This window comes from Podarcis raffonei, chromosome 14, assembly GCF_027172205.1.
Source record: "Podarcis raffonei isolate rPodRaf1 chromosome 14, rPodRaf1.pri, whole genome shotgun sequence".
Lineage (NCBI taxonomy): Eukaryota > Metazoa > Chordata > Lepidosauria > Squamata > Lacertidae > Podarcis > Podarcis raffonei.
The window spans coordinates 35,328,074-35,349,623 of NC_070615.1; the positions used below are offsets into that span (position 1 = coordinate 35,328,074).

A 21,550-nucleotide genomic window follows, 5' to 3' on the forward strand; every position below is an offset into this window, starting at 1 on the left:
CACCCCCAACCTTCGGCCCTCCAGATGTTTTGGACTACAATTCCCATCATCCCTGACCACTGGTCCTGTTAGCTAGGGATCATGGGAGTAGTAAGTCGCAGGTTGGGGATGCCTGGTGTTACAGAACTGGGGGGCTGGTTTGGATGATGTATTCAGGTCCCCTCCAAGCTTGTGTACCTGTAAGATGAGAGTCCCTAGTATAAGGAACTGCTGAAGTGATCAAACTTTGCGAAATTAATGGCTCTAGCCAAGCTAATTAAGGACCCTTTTTACATGTCTAAAGAGTTGGTCCAGTGTGCATGTGTTGCCATAGCAACAACTTGATAGTGATGCCTCTAGAAGGAAGTTGTAGGCTTCTCTTTCTCACCTCTCTGGACACCACTTTATCCTAGGGGGTAGGAGAACACTAGGTCCGGGGTAATCACATTTGGAGCTGGGAAGACACAGAGACTTGACTAACTCTGTGTGCTGAAGCCAAAATGATGATTTGGGGGTAGGAGGGTGCTGCTCCCTGGAAACCTAACAGGGCAGCAAGAACCTGTTGTGTGTGTGTGTGTGGGGAGTGTAACACAGTGAGCTCTTCCCTCTTACACTCAGCTTGTATATCTATGTAAATAAAGCCATGTATCTCAAAGACACCGTGGTCTCCAGTGACCTCCATTCCAAGAAAACCAGACGTGGCATAAGCACTGGCATCCCTGACGCCTCTCACTGCTTGGAAAGTGGGGCGCACGCACCAATATCAATCCCCCCCCCCACAGACCTGACACATGTGACAAAGGATATACTTTATTATTGAAACTGTGGGTGCCTTGTACTCATACTTTCTTCTTTCAGGGGTTTGGCTTTGCCTTGTTCCCCCAAGATTGAGCAGGATCCAAGCAGATGTCCAGGTGGCCCTTGGCTAGGGATCCTGGATTTCAATCTGGTAGCTGCTATCAGAAGTCAGAGAGTCAAAGAGGACACAGAGAAGCTCCTCAGCCTGGGAAGGAAAGCAAATAGCCATTAGACTGTCGGTCTCTGACTATGATACAACCAAGGTTCGAAACCAACACTCAGCCATGAAGTCGCCATACATGCATGTCTGCTGTTCGGAAAAGGCAGCCCAAGATGCAATGCTCACTTATGCAATCTAGGGCCCTTCTCTGTATGGTCTCCTTGAGGTGCAGAGGGCAGCAGCAAGGAATGGCACTTCTCCGTAGTGACTCCCCATTTGTGGAATGATCTCCCCAAGGAGACATACCTGGCATATTTCCCTATCTCTTTTTAGGTACCAGGAAAAACATTTTTATCCACCCAAACCTTTGGATCTTAATTTTCTGCATATTTTGTATTGTGGTGGGGTTGAGATGCTCTTTTATGCATGTTATTGTGAGCATTAAGTTGTTTTTATCTCTGTTTTTAATCAAATCATATAGAAAAATATTTATGTACCACTATTCATAAAATAGGGATGCAAGTGGCGCTGTGGGTTAAACCATAGAGCCTAGGACTTGCTGATCAGAAGGTCGGCAGTTCAAATCCCCGTGACGGGGTGAGCTCCCATTGCTCGGTCCCTGCTCCTGCCAACCTAGCAGTTCGAAAGCACGTCAAAGTGCAAGTGGATAAATAGATACCGCTCCGGCGGGAAGGTAAACAGCGTTTCCATGCACTGCTCTGGTTCGCCAGAAGTGGCTTAGTCATGCTGGCCACATGACCCGGAAGCTGTATGCCGGCTCCCTCGGCCCGTAAAGCGAGATGAGTGCCGCAACCCCAGAGTCGGTCACGACTGGACCTAACGGTCAGGGGTCCCTTTACCTTTACATATTCATAAAAAATAAATCAGAGTGGTTTACAACGGTTGAACATATGCTTGTTTTTGTAAGTCACTCCTGAGTTCCTTCTATTGTTGCTGGAAAAAGTGAATAATAATAATAATTCACTTTATGTGTGACACAAACAGAAAACAGCAGCTCAAGACTGGAGCAGGTGAGGCTCTCTGCTAGATGCACAGACCTTTGAAAACAAGGGTTTGCTTCTCATCAAGTGTGAAGCTGACATGTAGCCTGAACTGTCTAATAAACTGAGGGTTTAGAAAAGAAGAGATTAGCAATCGGAATATTCAGGTCTGGGTGCAATTGTGAGTTAGGCATTTGCCCAACCCCCAAAATAAAATAAAAAAACCTGTTCTGAGATTCTAGAAAATGCTTCATGTTGATTGGCCAGCCGAGGCTGCATATAAAGATGCACATGTACAGTTACCAAGAAACTGCATGGGCTGGAGATCCAGAATTGATAGGGACAGAGTGAGATTGTATCCAAGGGAAAGCTTATGTAAGTGTGGGGGTCACTGCAGGACTTCTAACTGGCTGGGATACTTCCAGGTGGAACCATCAACCTGCTGTTCTGAACAAGGGAGCCAAATGCGCTCTTCCTGGCCTCCTGTCACATTTCTGGTTATTTTCTTTTTTAGAACAATCCTGTTATGGTTGAGGGCTGCCCTCATCTGTTTCTTTGTTCCTCTCAGAGTATTGGGGCAGCTTAACGACACAATGGCTCCCTTTATAGGCTGTACATTTGAACCAGCCCTCCCAGAGAACCTGGGAACTGCAATTTGTTATGGGAATAGGACTTTTGGTGAGGGGTAAACTGCAATTCCCAGGGGAAAATCCTGAGCTTTAGATACATGGTGTGTTTGCAGCCTGAAGCTGCCTCTCGGCTGGGAGGTGCAAGCTGATTTACAACTAGCTGACCACTGGAAGCAACCGGCGAGTCAGGCTGTGGTCCACTGAAAGCAAAATGTGCAGCGCTCTTAAAAAATATGAAAAGCTTCCTGGGATTGATCTCCGCAGAGCACTGCAGCTGTGCCCCCAGGAGCCATTTCTATCTACAAGGATTTAAGATCTCAAATCCTGCTATTTAACCCTGTTGATATGCCTAATATATTGCACTAAGCCCCGACTCAAGGGTCTTGGCTGGCATTTCACAAATTCATTCTGATGCGGCTGGAAGATGATCCAGTGGGCTTTCTTTCTAGGGGCAATATTTGGAGGCAGGTTCTTCTGCCAGTTCGTTCCCAGGGAAAGTGTGCTGTGATTTAAGGAGACGCAGCCATCCACACGGGGAAGCAGGTAGGATGGGAAGAGGGACAGACTTTGGTCCTTTTAATGGCCAAACAATGTGTATGTACGAGTTCCTACGTATATAATGAGGGAGTGATGAGGGATGCTAAAGGACACAGCTGGAGCCATCCAAACATTATCCTCTGCTAATATCCTCTGCTAATATCTGCTTTGGCTAATATCTGCCCAAGCAGTCAGCATAGGAGCACTTCAGGCTGTGCGTTGTGCTTGGTCACAGCTACACCATATATTTAAAGCACACTGATTCCCCCAAAGGCAGCTCGGAACTGGACCTCATCCCCATCAGAGCTACAATTCCCAGCACCCTTAGCAAACTACGGTTCCCAAGATCCTTTGGAGGAAGCGATCTGCTTTAAATATGTAATGTGGGTGTGGCTTCAGTGACTGTCTGAGCAGTTCTGTGTTTAAGCCTTCTCAGAATGCTGGTATGGGGTAAATATCTAGCAGCAATTCTAAGAATGGTAGTGATTGTAGGGTTGCCAACCTTTTTCTTTTTCTTAAAAAAAAAACAACCCTACTCCTCTGCCCTTAAAAGCAGGCTGGTACATGGAGATTTAGTAAGTGAGGCTTTTCTTTGCAGGGAGATGAGCAAAGGGAAAAGCCTCAGAGTGCATAATTTCCGTGCGCTAAGCTGCAGTCCAAGACACAGGAGCCAGAAAAGTAAAATGACATTGGCAACCCCATTCGAAGTAGTAGTAGTAGTATTAGCAGCAGTAGCTGTTATAGAACCAGGGTATGTGTCCGTCTGTCTGGATGATACCTATGAGTCCCTTCCAAACCTATCTGCTGAACCAGTCAGACCAGTTTCTTTGTAAGATAACGACCTGAGCTGGCCAGTTAAGTACAGTGGTACCTCGGGTTAAGCACTTAATTTGTTCCAGAGGTCTGTTCTTAACCTGAAACTGTTCTTAACCTGAAGCACCACTTTAGCTAATGGGGCCTCCTGCTGGAGAATGATTTCTGTTCCCATCCTGAAGCAAAGTTCTTAACCTGAAGCACTATTTCTGGGTTAGCGGAGTCTGTAACCTGAAGTGTCTGTAATCCAAGGTACCACTGTACTTCCATTTACATATCCAAAGAGGTTTCCCTGTTGCCGTAGAGACAAAAGGGTAGTCCTTTTCCCAGCTCGTCTGGCTGGATGCCACATCAACCTAGAAGGGAGAGCTAGAAGCTAAGGGAGGGTCTGTGTGTGTGTGTGTGTGTGTGTGTGTGTGAGAGAGAGAGAGAGAGAGAGAGAGAGAGAGAGAGAGAGAGAGAGAGAGTGTGTTTTGGCTGATATTGGAGGTTGCAGATGCAGAGGCTTGTTTTGCACTGGTCTCAAAGCTGCAGCTACAGCTTCTCCCTGGGAATCTCTTGGTGAGGCAAGATCCCCACCACTCTCGTATGCACATGTTGCCTATATGTCTAAATAAAACCCTATATCCTAGGGACACCACAGTCTCCATTGACCTTCATTCCAAGGAAACTGAGCCCTGAGTAGGCACAGGCATCGCTGGAGTCTCTCACTACTCAGAGATTGGGGTGCACGTAATGGTAACAGGAAGGGGAGAAAAAGGAGTGGGGTGTCAAATCAGGGGCATAGATAAGCAAGATGAGAGTTGCACTTGCCTGTTTTTCAGTCTTTGGATACAGAAGTTGTTTCATGCACTCTGATACAGCTTGTTTCTGACAGTGATCACTGGGATGCAGGGGGAGGGGGCATTGAGGAGAGAAAAAAGACGGGGGGGGGAGCAACTGTTAACACATTGCAGCAGAATCTGTCAACGCCTAGAAACTGCCTAGTTCTGGGGAGGGGGCTTTATGGGTCGGCCTGCCTGTGTCTGCTGCTGAACCGCATAAGCCCTTTAAATCCAGGGTTCAACAAAGCTTTGCCTAAATGGATTTGAGAATTTAAAAATATAATCCTTCAATATACACAGTAATGACCTGTTATGTAAGACGCTCTCTAGAAATGTAGGAGAGGAGGGGTTGGGGAGGGGGAAGAGGTGCTTATGGGCATTTAACAGCTCTGGAACTCCAGCCTGGAAGCAGAGGTTGCAGCCACCAGGATGAAGCTAAGCAGGTCTGAGCCTGGTCATCGTCTGGATGGGAGACCCTTTGCGTATCCCATTTATGGTAGCTGAAACTCCATGGGGTAAAAGGCAAAGCAGGTGTAGCCACTGCTAGTCCTACTCAGAGTAGACCCATTGAAATTGATGGGCATGGCTAACTTAGGTTCATTCATTTGAGTGGATCAACTCTGAGTAAAACTTAATTTAATAAAACCCACAGGCAGGATAGAAGTGAAATAATAACTGAAACGCAGCCATTTTAAGCATCATAGATTTTAATTTCTTTGGACCGGCAGACTTCCAAAGACCCTCGCAGCTGAGAGACACCTCTGGTTTTCAGTTTCCATCTCCTCACCATAATCTGAATGATGCTTATAGGTAGGGAAGCAATTGTTCTAGCCTATGCAGCATTTCTGTTATTTAAGATCGATTTGCCCATTAACCCCTAATCCCAAAGAAAATACACCTGTTAAGAGTTAATCTATGCAACCTGAAAAGGGTGGGAGAGACAGACTGCTGTTAAGGAGGAAACCAACACCCTGATGACAGTGTATAGCTGTTGAACTACAACTCCCAGCATGCCTGACTATTGGCCATGGTGGTTGTGGCTGATGGGAGCTGGAGTTCAGCAACTTCTGAAAGGCAGTGTGGTGGAGAGGTTAGAGTCTTGAACTACCTGGGAGACCAGGGTTCAAATCCCCACTCAGCCATGAAGCTCACTAGGCTTGGACCAGTCACTGGCTTCCAAATGAACCAACCTCACAAGGTTGCTGTGAGGAAAGAACGGGGGGAAGAAGAACTACGTTCAGCACTTTGAGCTCCTTGGATGGGATATAAATGTACTTTAAAAAATCCCCACAGATTGCATTCCCCAGGTGTGTCTAGGGATATTTGAGGAATTAGATTCCTCTCAATTCCAATGGGAACCAACCTGATTTGCACCTCCTGGGCTAATGTGCCAACCTGAATGTAACAATCCACCCGATACCACACTTCTTCGAATTCTGTGATACAGTTCTCTGCTCAACAGATGTACCAACATACGCTTAAAAATGAGTATTTTAGGGAAACTGATATTTAGAAATATCTATATTGAACAATGTGGATTTAAATTTTTTAAATTGTGTGAATTTAGGGCTTCAGCCAACGTTAATCCTATATAGAGTAGATCCATTGAAATTAAGGGACCTGGCTCTCTTAGGGTCAACAATTTCAATGGGTCTACTCTGAGTAAAACTCAGTTGGCTACAGCATAATCGTTGGTTTACAGGTTAATACAGGATAGAAATAGGCTTGTGGATGAGCATTTACAAACGGATGTGACTTGTCCAGTCTGCATCATGTTCCATGGTCTGCACTGTGTATCATTCCATGTAACCTAAGTTGGGACAAATAGCCTCCACTGTCCCTCCCCCCCAGTGATGGTCCTACTATTCTCTCCCCCTCACACACCCTTACCAGAGCCTTTTAAAAAAATATATCAAAAGGCCAATACTGCACCATACCCACTGATGAACACCCACACACCAACATGTTACCAACATGTAGGAGTACAAAGCAGTTTGTGGGCACATTAAATGCACACTTTACCCAGGCAATGCATTTTTGTACACAGTGCTTGCCTAGAGTACTGCCTTGCAAATGGTTCATAAGATTTATATGCAGCTTGATTGTAATGGAACCTCAAGGCTGTTTACAAAAAGAGCAAAACAATAAAATTAATAAAAAGCAATTGAAAGGAACGACTGTATTTTTCCGTATATAAGATGCCCCCATGTATAAGACGCCCCCTATTTTGGGGGACTCCAAATTAAGAAAACACCCCTTAGCACTACCCGTGTATAAGACAAGCCCCAATTTTAAATCTATTTTTTAGGTTAAAAAACCTAGTCTTATACACAGAAAAATATGTTATTTAAAAACATTTTTTAAAATTTAAATCAACAATAAGCTGAAAACTAGATTAAAACACACGTCAACGTTCTACCTGCCTGGATAGGCTTCCCTAAAGAAACATGTTTTCAGCTGGTGCCAAAAAGAATACAGTGAAGGCACCTGCCTTATGTCAAGAGGCAGGGAGTTCCAAAGTGCAGGTGCTGCCATGCTAAAATATCAATTTCTTACAAATGCACCCGTAGCAATGCCAGTTCTGCAGATTGGAGTGGTTGAGTGGGCATATGGGGGAACTGGACAAGTTTGCCTTTAAATGTGAACTGAGTCAGATTTCTCCCACATCTCCATGGATGTCTCTGTGTGTCTGCTGTCAAAGACTACTCACATCCCAAGAGACAAAGGTGCATTCAACTGTTTTTGCTCCTCAATGTCTCCTCATCAAACCATAAGTTAAGGGGGTGTCAGAGGCCTTTGTCCTGGGCCCAGTACTCTTTGCCATCAGTGACTTAGATCAGCCAACTTTGTGAACTCTTCCCATCAACCCCAGCCAAAACTGCCAATGATCACAGGTGCTGGAGTCCCAAAACTCCAAAAAAGCACTCACATAGGCTCTTCCTGAGTTGGGTGAAGGGGATTTGCAGATGACAACACACACACACACACACACACACACACACACACACACACACACACTAGAAGAGGGATGAGTGTTTGGAGAGGTCTTTTATTGCTTTTGCAAACTCTCCAGAGATCTTTGCTGTTGGGCAGCATGTAAATATTGTTAATGAATACATAAACAACCACAACATGAAAAGCAGAGTCAATTTGCAAATTAATTATAAACAGTGTGCGTTTGTGTCCACAAGCAGCGCTTGAGGAAGGATCCTGGTTCCTGTCAAAAGTCTGCATGTGTTAAATGACTCTGACTGGTCCAGGACAAAGAGGTGTCTATCTGCACATCCCTGCCAAACCAATCTCATAAATAAAGCCCAGAAAAGTTTATTAGCCCCACGGGGTTGGAGGGACAACAACCTAGTAACCTGCCTGTCTCCCCATAAACTGTTGTGTTAGTGAATATTAGCCTGTTCCAGAGAGTTAGCTATATTTATTCTCTCTCTCTTCCTTTTTAGCAAAAGCAACAGAGTCCCTTTTAACATGCTATATCCTGGCAGGATAGAATGACTAACTGCCCCAATAGCATCATGAGCACAAATCAACATGAATGCACAATAAAAAAGAACACGTAGAGAGACCCTAAATTTCTGTGGATCAGCAGGAAGGGGCCCAACTCTCTTTCATAACATAGCTAGACTGTAGGACTAAGGCAAGGGAGACCCAGGTTCAAATCTCTGGACCACAGAGCTCCTTGGGTTAGTCACTGTCTATCAGCCAGTATCACCTCACAGGGGATAAAATGGAGGGGAGAGGGAGTGTCTTGAGCGCCTTTGGAGGAAAGACAGGATATAAATGAAGTTAATGCAGATCTCCTCCTCAGCTACTATTAGCTCCTGCTAATATTGTGACTAAATTTGTTCCCAGTGGGGAGAATACCAGCTTCGGCGGGGGCGGGGGGGGGATGTAGGTCAGGAAAAATGTACATGAGAAAACTGAACACCCTCTCTCCTGCTCTCAGTACCTTTGCTTTGATCAAATTCACACACACACACACATGCACCGATTTGATTTTGAGTAGACAAAAAGAAATCCAGCAGATCTGATCGATCACAGATCTCCTGCAGCACATCTCTTCTTGCACACTGCAGTCTGCCTTTTGATGTAGACTTGGGTTGTTCTCTCTCTCCCCCCCCCCCCAACAAATGCTGAATGTGGTGATTTTCTCCAGGGAAGCTTATTGATTCAGCCGGCTGATTCTCAAAGAGAGACTTCCCTTTCGCTGAGCTCCCTGTAGCTATGCGACCAGCGCAGGAAGCCTCCTCTTGCGCTTCTTTCTCCATCTCTCTTTCTCTGACCTTGAGAAGAGCTTTCCCTTAGCCGCTGGGCTCTGCCTCCTCTCTCAGTGTACAGCCTCCAAAACCAAGAACCTTTGGATAGCGTGGACACACCAAGTGGCCCAATAAATAATGGGGTGTGTGCCTTCCTTGGCATTGCAGTTGAAAAGATGGGGGGGAGGGAGAGGGAGGGAGGGGGGAGAGAACAGCTTAAGATAAATCTGCATAGTCCTGCATTGCAGGGGGTTGGACTAGGTGATCCTCAGGGTCCCTTCCAACTCTCCAATTCTACGATTCTATGAATAGGAGAAGTGGCATGGAAAGGGCAACTCACGTTCTCTGCGCTTAGGGAGGACTGGCTTAGGGAGGACTATGTCAAAGGTGATGGTGGGGTGGACCCTCCAATTTCCCATCAGAAAACATAGACTTGAGGTTTCCTGTGCTTCACCTGAGAGTCTGTTAGGCCAGGAGTGGTGGGTGGAGGATGTTTTTCAGCTTGGGGACCACATTCCCATCTGGTCAACTGAAATATACTCAGAGTCGAGGGTGGATTTCATGCTCTTTATTCAGCTCATAGTGGTGAGGAGGAATGGCAGTTCCCCCAGAATGTCTGCTTTATAAACATTATTACACAATGGACCCCACGTGATTGGCTAATTACAGGATTCACCTGCAGGCCAATCAGGTTGCAGATTCACTTCCACCTGGAGCTGGATTGGGTGGCTCCTGTGGACCAATCAGACTGCTGCATTCTGGACCCTATTGTTCTAGGACCAATCAGACTGCTGCATTCTGAATCCTATTGTTCTAGGACCAATCAGACTGCTGCCTTTTGGATCCTATTCAACTCAGTACATAACACCAACCTTCTGGGGACCACATACGAAGAGGATGCAAAGAAGGACCAGGGAGGAGCATCACAGCCCCTCTCTGCAGCCCACCCCTTCTTCCCAGGCTTCTCCCCTCACCAGCCCTGCTCCACACCCTCCCTGAGTGACTGGAATGTACCTTTGAATTGTGATCATGCTGCTCGCTTGCCTGGATGGGATGTAGCCAATTGTTATAGGTTTTGGGTACGAGAATTTGTGTTATGAGTGCAAGGCACCTGTACTTCCTAGATTTGGTAATTGCTAGGATTTAGCCAATACTTGGAGTATTACGAGAATGTGTCAGACACTGAATTTAGCAGTGTAAAAATACAGGCTAAATTTGGTGTGTGTCCCCCCCACCCACCAGAGAATCGCCTGGAGATAAGCCATTAAGAATTGAAGACAAAGTCATGACCCATCAAGATTGGCCATCAGCAAAGCAAAGACTGTGCCAGCCGCAAATGAGGGACAGTTAGTAAGGCGAAAGACCAGTCATTTTAGTTTAGGACTGCAGTAAGCGAATAAGGGGAAAGTGTCAGTTTTGCAAGCTTGAGATGGGGTGGGTGCAGAGCTTGAGGTGGGCTGTTTGTTTTATGCTGCAGAATGGGTCAAACAAGATGTTTGGGGACCCTTGGAATTTGAGAGTGCTGCAGTGGAAGGAACAGGCCCCTCTTGGGATGTGAAGGCTCTGCACTCTCTCCATGTAGGCTCAGGTTGTATCTATGTATAAATAAACCATATATCATAAAGACACCACAGTCTCTGCTGGGCCTCCCTGCCCAAAAGGAAACACAGACCCTGGTAAGCATGTCTGGAATCGTACACCATTTGGAGATTGGGGTGGCATGTGAAGGTTGCCCATGAGGCAATGTGGTCCTCAGGCTGAAAAGTATTTCCCACCTCTGCTTTAGTGGCAAGGAGGAAGTGGGAGGGGCAGGGAGGGAGAGAGGAATGGATTTAGGGCTTCTTCTTCCTTGGGGGCTCTCAGAGCCGGCAAGGAAGACACCGGGCAGCCCAGGGTCACATGAAGGGGTTGAAGACTATTTCTGCAGCAGGGTCCCTGCAGAGTCGCTGTCTCTAGCATCCTAAGAGTCACTCAGTTAGTACAGCTTTTTAGCCACTGTATGCTCCAAAGCATTTGGGGACACTGAAAACACAAGGAGAACGGTGTGTATGTTCTGTTGCGTACAATGGGACCTCAGGGGAAACACAACTGAAGCAGTCCAAATAATTTGCCCACATATATGCACAGAAAAAAATAGGTCTAGCCAAAAGGAAACACATGGAGATCTGCATTAATCGTTGCAATGCATCCCTAATTACTATTATTGTATAACTGTATAATTATAAGATTATTACATAATCTTAGAAGGGGGTGTGGCTGTCAGGGAGTGTGGCTGAAACTGTCATGAAGCGCCCTGCACTTCTGAATTTGCCGCAGGGTCAGGGCGATGGGCAGAATGGGCTCCTGGAGGGGGACACTCAGCCAAAGAAAATGAAGCAGGGATACTAGTTGGGAGTAGCGATGGACAGAATGGTGTTTCTCCATTACTCACTTTTCCATTATTAGGTTCAGCTTGCTATATTTCTGCAGCAATCTGCAATTTGTTTACCAAGACAAAAATCCTCACAAAAATTAGCCAGCATTTCCCCCCAATGCTTGCATGTGATTTTCCTGGCTACAATGCATTTTTGTAAGTTATTTCCCCTAATTATGCATCTTTATGCACACTCTCCCCTCATTTGCACATTTTGGGGTTGGAAAACTGCATCACAAAACTCAAAGAAGTGTGAATTCTAAAGGTTAGCTGTGTTTTGGTGTGCAAATGTTTGGGAAAGTGCAACAGAAGCAGATTCACATTAAAATGCAAAGCGAATTGAATTTCTCTCCCTCCCTAGTGGAGACTAGCTGCTTTCACTACCTGCCTCCCAGAACGGTGTTTAGGTACTTTGAAAATGGCCCTAGCCATGACAAGCAGGGACATCACACAAGGCACTTTTATAAGGCACAGCTACAGAGTCTGGTTGAAAAAAAATGGCAACGCTGTTTGCCTGTGAAGTTCTGCTGGGCATTTGTCTGCTCCCTGTTGGAGTCAGCATACTGGGCCGACTAGCTGGATCTTTCCTCTGGCCTGGTAGGCCCAGAAAGAAGTGATGAGGTGAGTGAGTTAACGGGACAGTGATGTTCTTGCTTACCTGCTCAGCAGGGCATCAAAGCAAACCACTGCATTGTCTCGCTGGGCTGCAATGATCAGGCAGGTGCCCTTCAGTAACTGAGAGCACTGAAAGAGAAAAGAGAATGTGAGCCACCTTCTACAGGCACCCAGTGAAAGCAAGACTCCATCTTAGAAGGGAAAGAGGTCTGTCATCTCCCACTAGTAAAGGTAAAGGGACCCCTGACCATTAGGTCCAGTCGTGGCCGACTCTGGGGTTGCGGCGCTCATCTCACTTTACTGGCCGAGGGAGCCGGCGTACAGCTTCCGGGTCATGTGGCCAGCATGACTAAGCCGCTTCTGGCAAACCAGAGCAGTGCACAGAAACACCATTTACCTTCCGACTGGAGCGGTACCTATTTATCTACTTGCAATTTGACGTGCTTGTGCTTTTGAACTGCTAGGTTGGCAGGAGCAGGGACCGAGCAACGGGAGCTCACCCCGTTGTGGGGATTCGAACCGCCGACCTTCTGATTGGCAAGCCCTAGGCTCTGTGGTTTAACCCACAGCGCCACCCGTGTCCCCGTCTCCCACTAGAGCTGCCCTGTTAATGCAAGACTTCCTCCTGCCTCCCCACACCTTTGGGTTTCCACCTTTGTGGCGGAGGCCCTACTGGTGTCCCCAGGTTACAAAACCAAGTCTAATTGCTCAGTGAACGATGTAATTGCTCTCCTGCACAGATGTACCTTAAAACAGCTGCTGCTGATTAAACATTCTGCTCTTAAAAATAACTTCCATGCTAAGGCTGAAGGGAACATTTGAGGCTGTATTAACTGGAGGAATGAGACACCCTCCCCCCCCCCCCGCAAAAATATATTGTGGTCTCTTAATATTCAGCAGCCTTCAGTTAGCAATGCATTTTAGGACACTTTGTTATTAGCACTTCTTAAATACCTATAATAACTCAAGATACAGGGATTCCTGGGGAATTAATAGCATATGTTCCAAAATAAAAACATCAACAACAAAACACAGCTATCCTTCAAAATCTGTGCATTTTGCAATGCAATTCTCCAAATGGTATGTACAAAAAAACAGAGTTTATATTAATGAAAGAGTGCACAAAAAGGTAAACACATGCAAAAATGTGTATATCAGTCAAAACCACATACAAAACTGTGTTTTTGGGGAGAATGTTGCACACAAAATGCTGGCACATTTTCATAACGATCGTTTTAAAAGGTTGCAAATTGCTGTGGGAAAGTGGAGAACTCATTTGCGAGGCCCACAAGTGGGGCAGGAGCCCTCTTCCATTTCTGCTCCTTGGCAGTAACTAATATTCAGTAGTATATTTCATCTGACCATCTAGGCTACAGTTAACTATTGCCTGAAGAAACCAAATGGGCCCATCAGTATAATAAGCTGTAAATAAATAAGTAGTGCTGCTTAGATGGAAGAGGGGAGCTTTGCGGGAGGAGCTGCAGCTCGGTGTTAGATTACATCCGAAAGGTCCCAGGTTCTAGGTAGATCTAGAAAAGACTCCTGCCTGACCCTCTAGAGAATGTATGAGCCGTGGTGGTTGGCATCCACTGAAAGTGGCATGGCAGTAGGCAGGGAGCCTAACAGTAGGTGGCACCAGAGCCAATGGCAGGCAGAGTCCACTCATTCTATGTTTGCCCCCATCCTCCCTGCTGAGATCTGCAAGGACAACACAGAGGCCAAGAGGAAGCTGATAGGCAAAGCCACCCTCCTGGACCAGTTGTAAGAGAGGCTGGTGAGGGCAGGCTGCATCTGGTGGGACAGAGCCCCATTTGCCCTGATGGACACTGGCTATAAGGCAGGGGTCCTCAAACTTTTTCAGCAGGGGGCCGGTCCACTGTCCCTCAGACCTTGTGGGGGGCCGGACTATATTTTGAAAGAAAATAAATAAATGAGGGATGATGAGCGGTGTGCGAAAGGGCTCCGGAGAGGGGCTGGCACCAACAAAGCCCAGCCCCATTCCTTCTCTAGGCAGGGTGGGGAGAAGCCAGGAGGAGGGAGGGAGGAGGTGCCGCCACTGCCGTGTGAGGGAGAGGGAAAGAACGTGTGTGCTGGCGATTCACACGGTGATTCCCAGACCGTCCGCGGGTCGGATTTAGAAGGCAATTGGGCCTGATCCGGCCTGCAGGCCTTAGTTTTCCGACCCATGCTATAAGGGATCTGCATCCCCATGGATTTTGCTGCTCTCCAGTTCCCACTAGCCCCAGCCAGCAAGGCCAATGGTCACAGATGATGGGAGCTGTGGTCCAACACTAATGGCAGGGTTTTGCTGTCAGTGTGGATAATACCAAAGACTGGAGCGGTGATCGGACTCAGTATCAGGGCCCTTCCTATGAGTTGGCCTACCATGACTGGCGCCTCCCTGTCGGTCGCACTCAGGACTGCAGAGATGAAGCTGGCCCGTGGTTCGTCCATGGTGGTGAGCTGTGCCCCCGTCACCAGGAAGCCTTGGCCAATCAGTCGCTCCAGCAGGACCAGGTAGGGCGGGGGGCTCACCTTCCACAGGGAGGTCTCTGGAAGGATCAGGCAGGTGGCTTGGCAGAGCACAGAAAGCTGAGAGCACTCTGGAAGCGAAAGGAAGGGAACTATCAAATATGCAACTGATCTCTTGGTGAGCTCCAGCCGTTCGAACCCTATCACGTACTAAATGAACAATTTTTCTTGTCCAAATTACCATTGTATCTGAGAAAGACCGATATATCTATCCAGTTGCATGCACATATATATATATATATATATATATATATATATATATATATATATATATATTCCCAGAATCAAATACTCAGTTAACTCAATTTTCAATTTGGAATGTTCCACATTTCCATTAAATGCTACATCTGCTCATATATCTGCAGAAGAGGAGATTGAACCAAATCCAAAGGACATTGAGCTCTTGGGTGTGCAATCTCTCCCTCTAGTGGCCAAGCCTGATTCAGAGCAGAAAAACGCACCCTGTTTACCAGCAAACAGCACCAGTTTCCCCCAAACAATCCTGTTCTGGAAAGGATCTGACAGCTGCTATGCCGCTGCCATCCCATTTATCATGTATTCTCAAGAGCTGGAAAAGAGGCAGCGCTGGGGCAAAGTAGGGATCATTTACGTGAGGAACTCAAATGGGAGAGCAAAGATTTCCTTACATGTTCAGCAGAACTAAATGACGGATATGAGGTGGGTGATGGGGGGGCATCCATTTCCCATGGATTAGCATTCAGGTGTGCAGCCCCCTCGGCCTGCTGCCCAATGTGAATCCAGGAACAGCTCTGCCACTCGCTTCTGCTACAACAGGGGTTCTCAAAGTAGCACCCATGGTGCCATTGAGGTCTTCCCTGCCATGCACTAAGCCTCTTAGCACCTGCACACCCACTCCCTGCCACCTTGATCATGAGGTAGTGAGGGTGGTTAACTTCCTCCCTCAAAAGTACATAGAGCCGAAGTTGGAAGTTGGAAGAGTGAACCTCTCTCCCACTTCCTCACTATAGCTCTATGTGCTTTTCAAGGTTCATGTTTATTTTGCTGGGTATGACTTTTACACCAAGTGGTGTGCATTCTCTCTGTCTCTGTCTGTCTCTTCACTTCAGACTCTCTGTGGGGGCTCATGGGGCCTCACTCAGATCCATGGACTTTAAAAAGTGGGTGACCTCCATACTACATTTCTGAACTGGAAATAATTAGTGGGGCGGGTGGGCAGAGTGAGATAGACAGATCTAACCTGGGAGCTACAAAGCACAGAGTTGGGGGAAATGGGCACATTGCACGATCACCCAAAAGTGACCAATTGTAAGGCCAAAATGCAAGGAGCTGCTCTGGGGAGTTTAGACTTTTTTTTTAACAATCTGAATGCTGTGATCAGGAATCCATCAAGCATCCATTTATTTTTTAGTAAAGAGGGGTGGGGGGACCCCACACTTTTAACAGACTCCCAACTCCTGGTACTTGATGGGCTCAGCATTCAATGAGTTAAAGGCCTAAACTACACTCCCCTCCCCCATTCTAAGCAGCAATTCTCATTCTCCAGATGTCAATACCAACTCTAGGCTGCCTCTGTTATTTTGTTTTTTTTGTCTTGCTACCCAATTAATCAATAGCCATTTTAGGCTCATATAATGAGGAGGGAATTGTACATTTCCTTACCTAGAGTCTGTGGCTGCTCAGGGCCCAGTAAATTGAGCTGCCTTCTCGCTTCCCTTTTCACAAGCCTGTGCTGTTTGTCGATCTCAAGGCAGGCTGTGGGGTCAGACGCAACAGTGGAAATCTGCAGGGGAGATGGGAGAGAGAGAGAGAGAGCAATGCGCATCACATGAGCCACCATTGCCGGGAGACAGATAAACGCTGGTAGAAGGAGTCAAAACAGCTTGTCCACAACTCTGCCAGAAATCCATGCATTATCCGCCAGCCTGCAAAAGCCACAGGAGTGATGAGAGGGTTCTTTGTCCCTGATTTCCTTGGGTTTGATCCTGCACTGCCTGGCAAAGCACCTGCCCAGCACTCCATAAAGTTCACCTGTCAATATATATTGGGATTCCATATTCTTTGTTACTGCAGCACATAATAAAAAGTTGATTTCACTCTTAACGCCAACCTTGCACTGTTTGCCTTTTTAAGGCTACACGAGCGCACACTGAATAACATGCATCTATTTATCACATTTTTAAGAGACAACGGGGGGTTGGGGGACAGTAAAACCAATCCAGGTGTTGAAAGGAAGAACTATGTTACCCAATACAAATGCAGGATAATAGGCACTCATGACAGTCAACCCAACAGGCACCCAGACATCAACCCTGCCAATGGCCATGCTTCTGGGACTAACTTTGGGGTGGTTTTTTAAAATTCCAAGTAAAGATACAGCTCAAAGCACTAGAGAAGCCTGAAAAACTGTTTGATCAGGGACAGCGGAGGGAGAAAGTAATGACTGTGTAAACCACGGGCAATGATAATTTTACACCATACCTCTTGGTGTCTGAGCAGTTGTCTTGGTACACAACCGAAGTTTCATACTCCATTATCTGTGCGTGCGCATGCTATGAAATCTGTTGGCTTTCAGCAAAGAAAGAAGGAATCTACATGCCACATACTTGGCCAGTGAACTTCATTAACGGTGTAGATTCCTGGGTCTTTGGCCCATTACTGAAAGCCTCTAAGGGAGGTTCACACAAACTCCCTCTTGTGTTGAAAGATGTGGAACAGACACAAGCGGGTTGTGGGTTCCTGTTGCCTGGCCATGCCCTCGCCATGCCTGCATTACTGGGTATTTTGGCTGCCAGGTGTCTAGAGCTGTAAACGCGTAAGAGCTTCTCCATATCCTGGGGGTTCCTGGGCCAGTCAGGGTCCCGCCATTGTGACTGGAAGGGTACAGAGCTGCCTCAGGCTAAGGAAGACCATTGGTCCAGTGAGCACAGTGTCATCTGAACTGAATGGCAGTGGGTCTCTAGGATTCCAGACGGGATTCATTCCCACCCCTACCTAGAAATCCCAAACCTACATGAAATGCAGACACTCTGCCACTGATCTATGGCCCTCACTTTTGTGCGTACATCTATAAACACAGAGGGTCGCTTCACGCGGTTGCTGCATGCCACCCAGAATGCACCTCAACGTCGGGGGCAGAGCAGGTTGGCACAGTCCTACAACACACACACAAACATCCACACGCTTTCAGTGCCCAAGAAGGTCTGTCTGAAAACTCTCTGCCTGCAGAATCCTTGGGAATAACTCAGTCTTTGCCAACCTAGTGCAATCCAGATGTTGTGGAGAGCACCAGGTTGGCAAAGGTTGGAGTAGATGGTAACCTTCGGTTAGCTGTGTTTGGAAGGCGTGTTTGGATGAGGCCGTGGGAATGGAAAAGATAACAGATGCAAAAGGAGGTAAAAGAGAGAAATCAGATAGGCAAGAGCTCCAGCTATCAAGGATGAACATCAGGAATGAGGAGGGTCCTACCTCCTTTCCCTCCAGAGATGGGGGCCCAGCCCCACACAGCCCTTCTGGAAAGAACAGCTCCACATCCCGCACAGCAGCCCAATACGATGTGGAGCCTAAGAGAGATAAATACAAAGAGATGATTCTATCAGCCCATGAATTAAACATTGTCTCTGTTCCTGCTCCTCTCTCAGGATGATTGATGGCACACAGATTCCTGGAGAAATTGCTTTAAAGGGCAGCTGTTATACACTGTAACAGCAAACATTTAAACCTATTACGCCGAGAACAGTTTCATTGTCTCCTTGCTATTTTGACTTCACTCTATTGTGACTCGGCTTGTTCTCCACACCAACACAATGTCACCGTTTTCTTCCTCTTTGCAGCCAAGAAATAAAGTGTTGGAAAACTCAGAGCAGGGCATCGAGCGAAGCTGCTGCAGATACTTGGCGGGGGGCTGCCTGCTGAATGCGGCAGAGTTATCAGGAAATGAAATCATTTTGGCGCCTCGGTCCAACATAATAACACTATCTTTAGTTCTTTTTCTCCATGTGTAAATAGGAAGGCCTGGATATATATATATATTCATGCCAGTAACAGTGGAATAAAACTCAGTAGGGATAAGGCAAACAACACCCTCTTTATATGTCCCCAGGGTCTGAAGGCTTCCCTACACATTCAGGGAAAGTATATGTGGTAGTATACACCTGCTGGCACTTTGAAATGCAGGTGGGAAGATGGCTTACTTGAGGACTGTTCCACATGGGAATTTCCCCACCTGCAGAAAGCTAGCGTGTCAGGGAGAAAGGCTAGCCCAATTTTCTCCCTGATGTACTAGCTTTTTCCATGTGGAGGGATAGTATAATCACCATCATTATCATGGTGAAGGGCCATGGCTTACAGGGAGAGCTCCTTGGAGGTAAGGTAAACTAACTACAGCAACACTCTTCCTTTTGGAGCTCAAGATGGTGGCGTACATTGCTTCCTCCAATTTATCTACCGAAACAGCCCTGTGAGGCTAGTTAGGTCGAGAGACAGTGACTGACTCGAGGTCAACCTGTGTGCTCCATGGCTAGAGAGGAATTTGAACCCTGGTCCCCAAGGTCCTAACCAGGCACCCTCGCTACTATACCACACTGCCTCTCTCCAACTTCTTCTTTGTGAACATGGAGACTGAGCAGGAAAAGCCACCCTTTAATCTGACCCACTTCCACGGCTGACAATGCACAAGCTTCTGTCTCCGAAGAGCACAGCTCTAGGCAAAAATGGTGTGCCTGAATGAAAGCTCTGTGGAGCTGAAAATGGGAGCTGTCACCCTTAGTAGCAGGACTCTGCAGAGGCCGTGTGTCCCTTAGCAACAGATCTGGGTGAGGAGGAGCCTTGCCATCTCTGCCCGGAGAATTGTTCCACGGAAATAGGCTTCCGCCTTGCTTTTTGGGAGGTGGGGATGCTGTTTACCAAAGGGAGACGATTCTAAGCTGTGCCTGTAATATGAGACCACGTCACTCTGACACCCACCATGTCAGGAGCCATGTTGGACAGCACTTGCTTCTAAACCCTATGCATACTTACTCTGGAATAAGCCCCAATGAATTCAATGAGACTTACTTCGGAGTAGGGATGTCAGAGAATTCCCACCAAAACGGGAGCAGAAATTGCCAAAGTTTGTTTAAGTATCCCACGTCTGGAGCAGAAATGAATCTAGTGAATACGGTGGTTATTTGCTGTTTGTTTTAGTCCACAAATGACGCACAGTTGATTACTTGTTCCCATTTGAATTACATTTCCTTTGCGCTTAAAATATAAGTGTGTGAAATAACATAATGATAACACAATTAATTGTATAAAATTCTGCCACAGCAGACAGTGAGACAAATTATGCATTTTTTGTCAGAAGCTGAACTGCAGCAGAAGGGAAACAGCGCTGCATGTTATAAACACAGGTTGGAACAGAAACCAATTCCTTCTTACATCTAAACAGCTAGAATCTTTCCATCAAAAACTACTTATTTGAAGTAGGAACCTTTTGAGCAATCCTAAACAGACAGGCTCACCATAAAACCCATTATGGATTAAGCTGTGGCCGTACTGAGCTCTCCAAAAGAACTGATTAGCTGCTTGAGCCTCCTTGGGGTCTTCAGGGCCTACCAAGTCCAGGAGCTTCTTCACTGCATTTTGTCGCTGAAGGCAGAGGACCAAGGAGGAACCTGAAGTTAGGTAGCTGGAGTGAGCCTCCAAGGTAGCAGGGTCCTGGGCAGAAAAGAAAAGAGAGGCTTATATACATCCTGGACAGAAATAGGGACCGCTAAGCTAAGCAAACATGCAATAGCTAGCTAAAGCCTAGCACACAGTTCCTTGGCAGCAAGTGACAGGAAAGAAAGGGGGTTTAGAAAAAGGAGAATATTTTATACCCAGTTAGACATAAGGAGGGGGCTGTTGAGTCAATCAAGTCATGGGATAGGCAAATCTGTCAATTTCAGTTTAACATCTTCCTTTTTCCAATCTCAGCTTCGGTTCTCTGCAATTTCCACATCTGTTTGCTTTTTTTAGGGGGGGGACAAGGCTTCTCATGAAACTTCTTCAGAATTTTGTGCAAATTTCTCCCATTACAGTGGTACCTCGGGTTACATAAGCTTCAGGTTACATACGCTTCAGGTTACAGACTCCGCTAACCCAGAAATAGTGCTTCAGGTTAATAATAATAATAATAATAATAATAAATTTTATTTATATCCCGCCCTCCCCAGCCAAAGCTGGGCTCAGGGCGGCTAACAACAATAAAACAATACAAAAGTACAACACAAACAACACTCTAAAATCATTCATTATAAAATTAATTAAATTCAAGCCACTGGCCACTATTGGGCCAGAGCTCCGCGAAGATTGCCGAGGGAGGGAGTCAGGCTGTGCCCTGGCCAAAGGCCTGGCGGAACAGCTCTGTCTTGCAGGCCCTGCGGAAAGATGTCAAGTCCTGCAGGGCCCTAGTCTCTTGTGACAGAGTGTTCCACCAGGTCGGAGCCACAGCCGAAAAAGCCCTGGCTCTAGTTGAGGCCAGCCTAACTTCTCTGTGGCCTGGGACCTTCAAGATATTTTTATTTGAAGACCGTAAGTTTCTCTGTGGGGCATACCAGGAGAGGCGGTCCCGTAGGTACGAGGGTCCAAGGCCGTATAGGGCTTTAAAGGTTAAAACCAGCACCTTAAACCTGATCCTGTACTCCACCGGGAGCCAGTGCAGTTGATATAGCACCGGATGAATGTGATCTCGCAGCGAAGACCCCGTAAGGAGTCTCGCTGCAGCATTCTGCACCCGCTGGAGTTTCTGGGTCAGTCTTAAGGGCAGCCCCACGTAGAGCGAGTTACAATAATCCAGTCTGGAGGTGACCGTCGCGTGGATCACAGTGGCTAGGTCAGGGCGAGAGAGGTAAGGAGCCAACTGCTTAGCTTGGCGGAGATGGGAAAATGCCGCCTTTGTTATAGCTGCAATCTGCGCCTCCATGGAAAGGGAGGTGTCGAAGATTACACCCAAACTCTTAACGGACGGTGCTGGCACTAACT

The 21,550-nt window shown here is 46.8% G+C and overlaps 1 protein-coding gene across 1 annotated transcript in view; it reads right to left on the reverse strand.

The window, feature by feature from the left end:
- Nucleotides 1–769: 769 nt before the first annotated feature.
- DNAAF8 (dynein axonemal assembly factor 8) overlaps nt 770–21,550 on the reverse strand; it is an 89,678-nt gene continuing 68,897 nt past the window's right edge. Inside the window, exons 27-33 of the mRNA XM_053364160.1 lie at nt 20,050–20,245; nt 18,017–18,111; nt 16,211–16,331; nt 14,423–14,640; nt 12,081–12,166; nt 4,731–4,800; nt 770–982 (exon numbers count right to left, since the gene is read on the reverse strand). Coding sequence (XP_053220135.1) covers nt 905–982; nt 4,731–4,800; nt 12,081–12,166; nt 14,423–14,640; nt 16,211–16,331; nt 18,017–18,111; nt 20,050–20,245 — 864 coding nt within the window. The 3' untranslated portion in view covers nt 770–904. The remainder of the gene's footprint in view (nt 983–4,730; nt 4,801–12,080; nt 12,167–14,422; nt 14,641–16,210; nt 16,332–18,016; nt 18,112–20,049; nt 20,246–21,550) is intronic.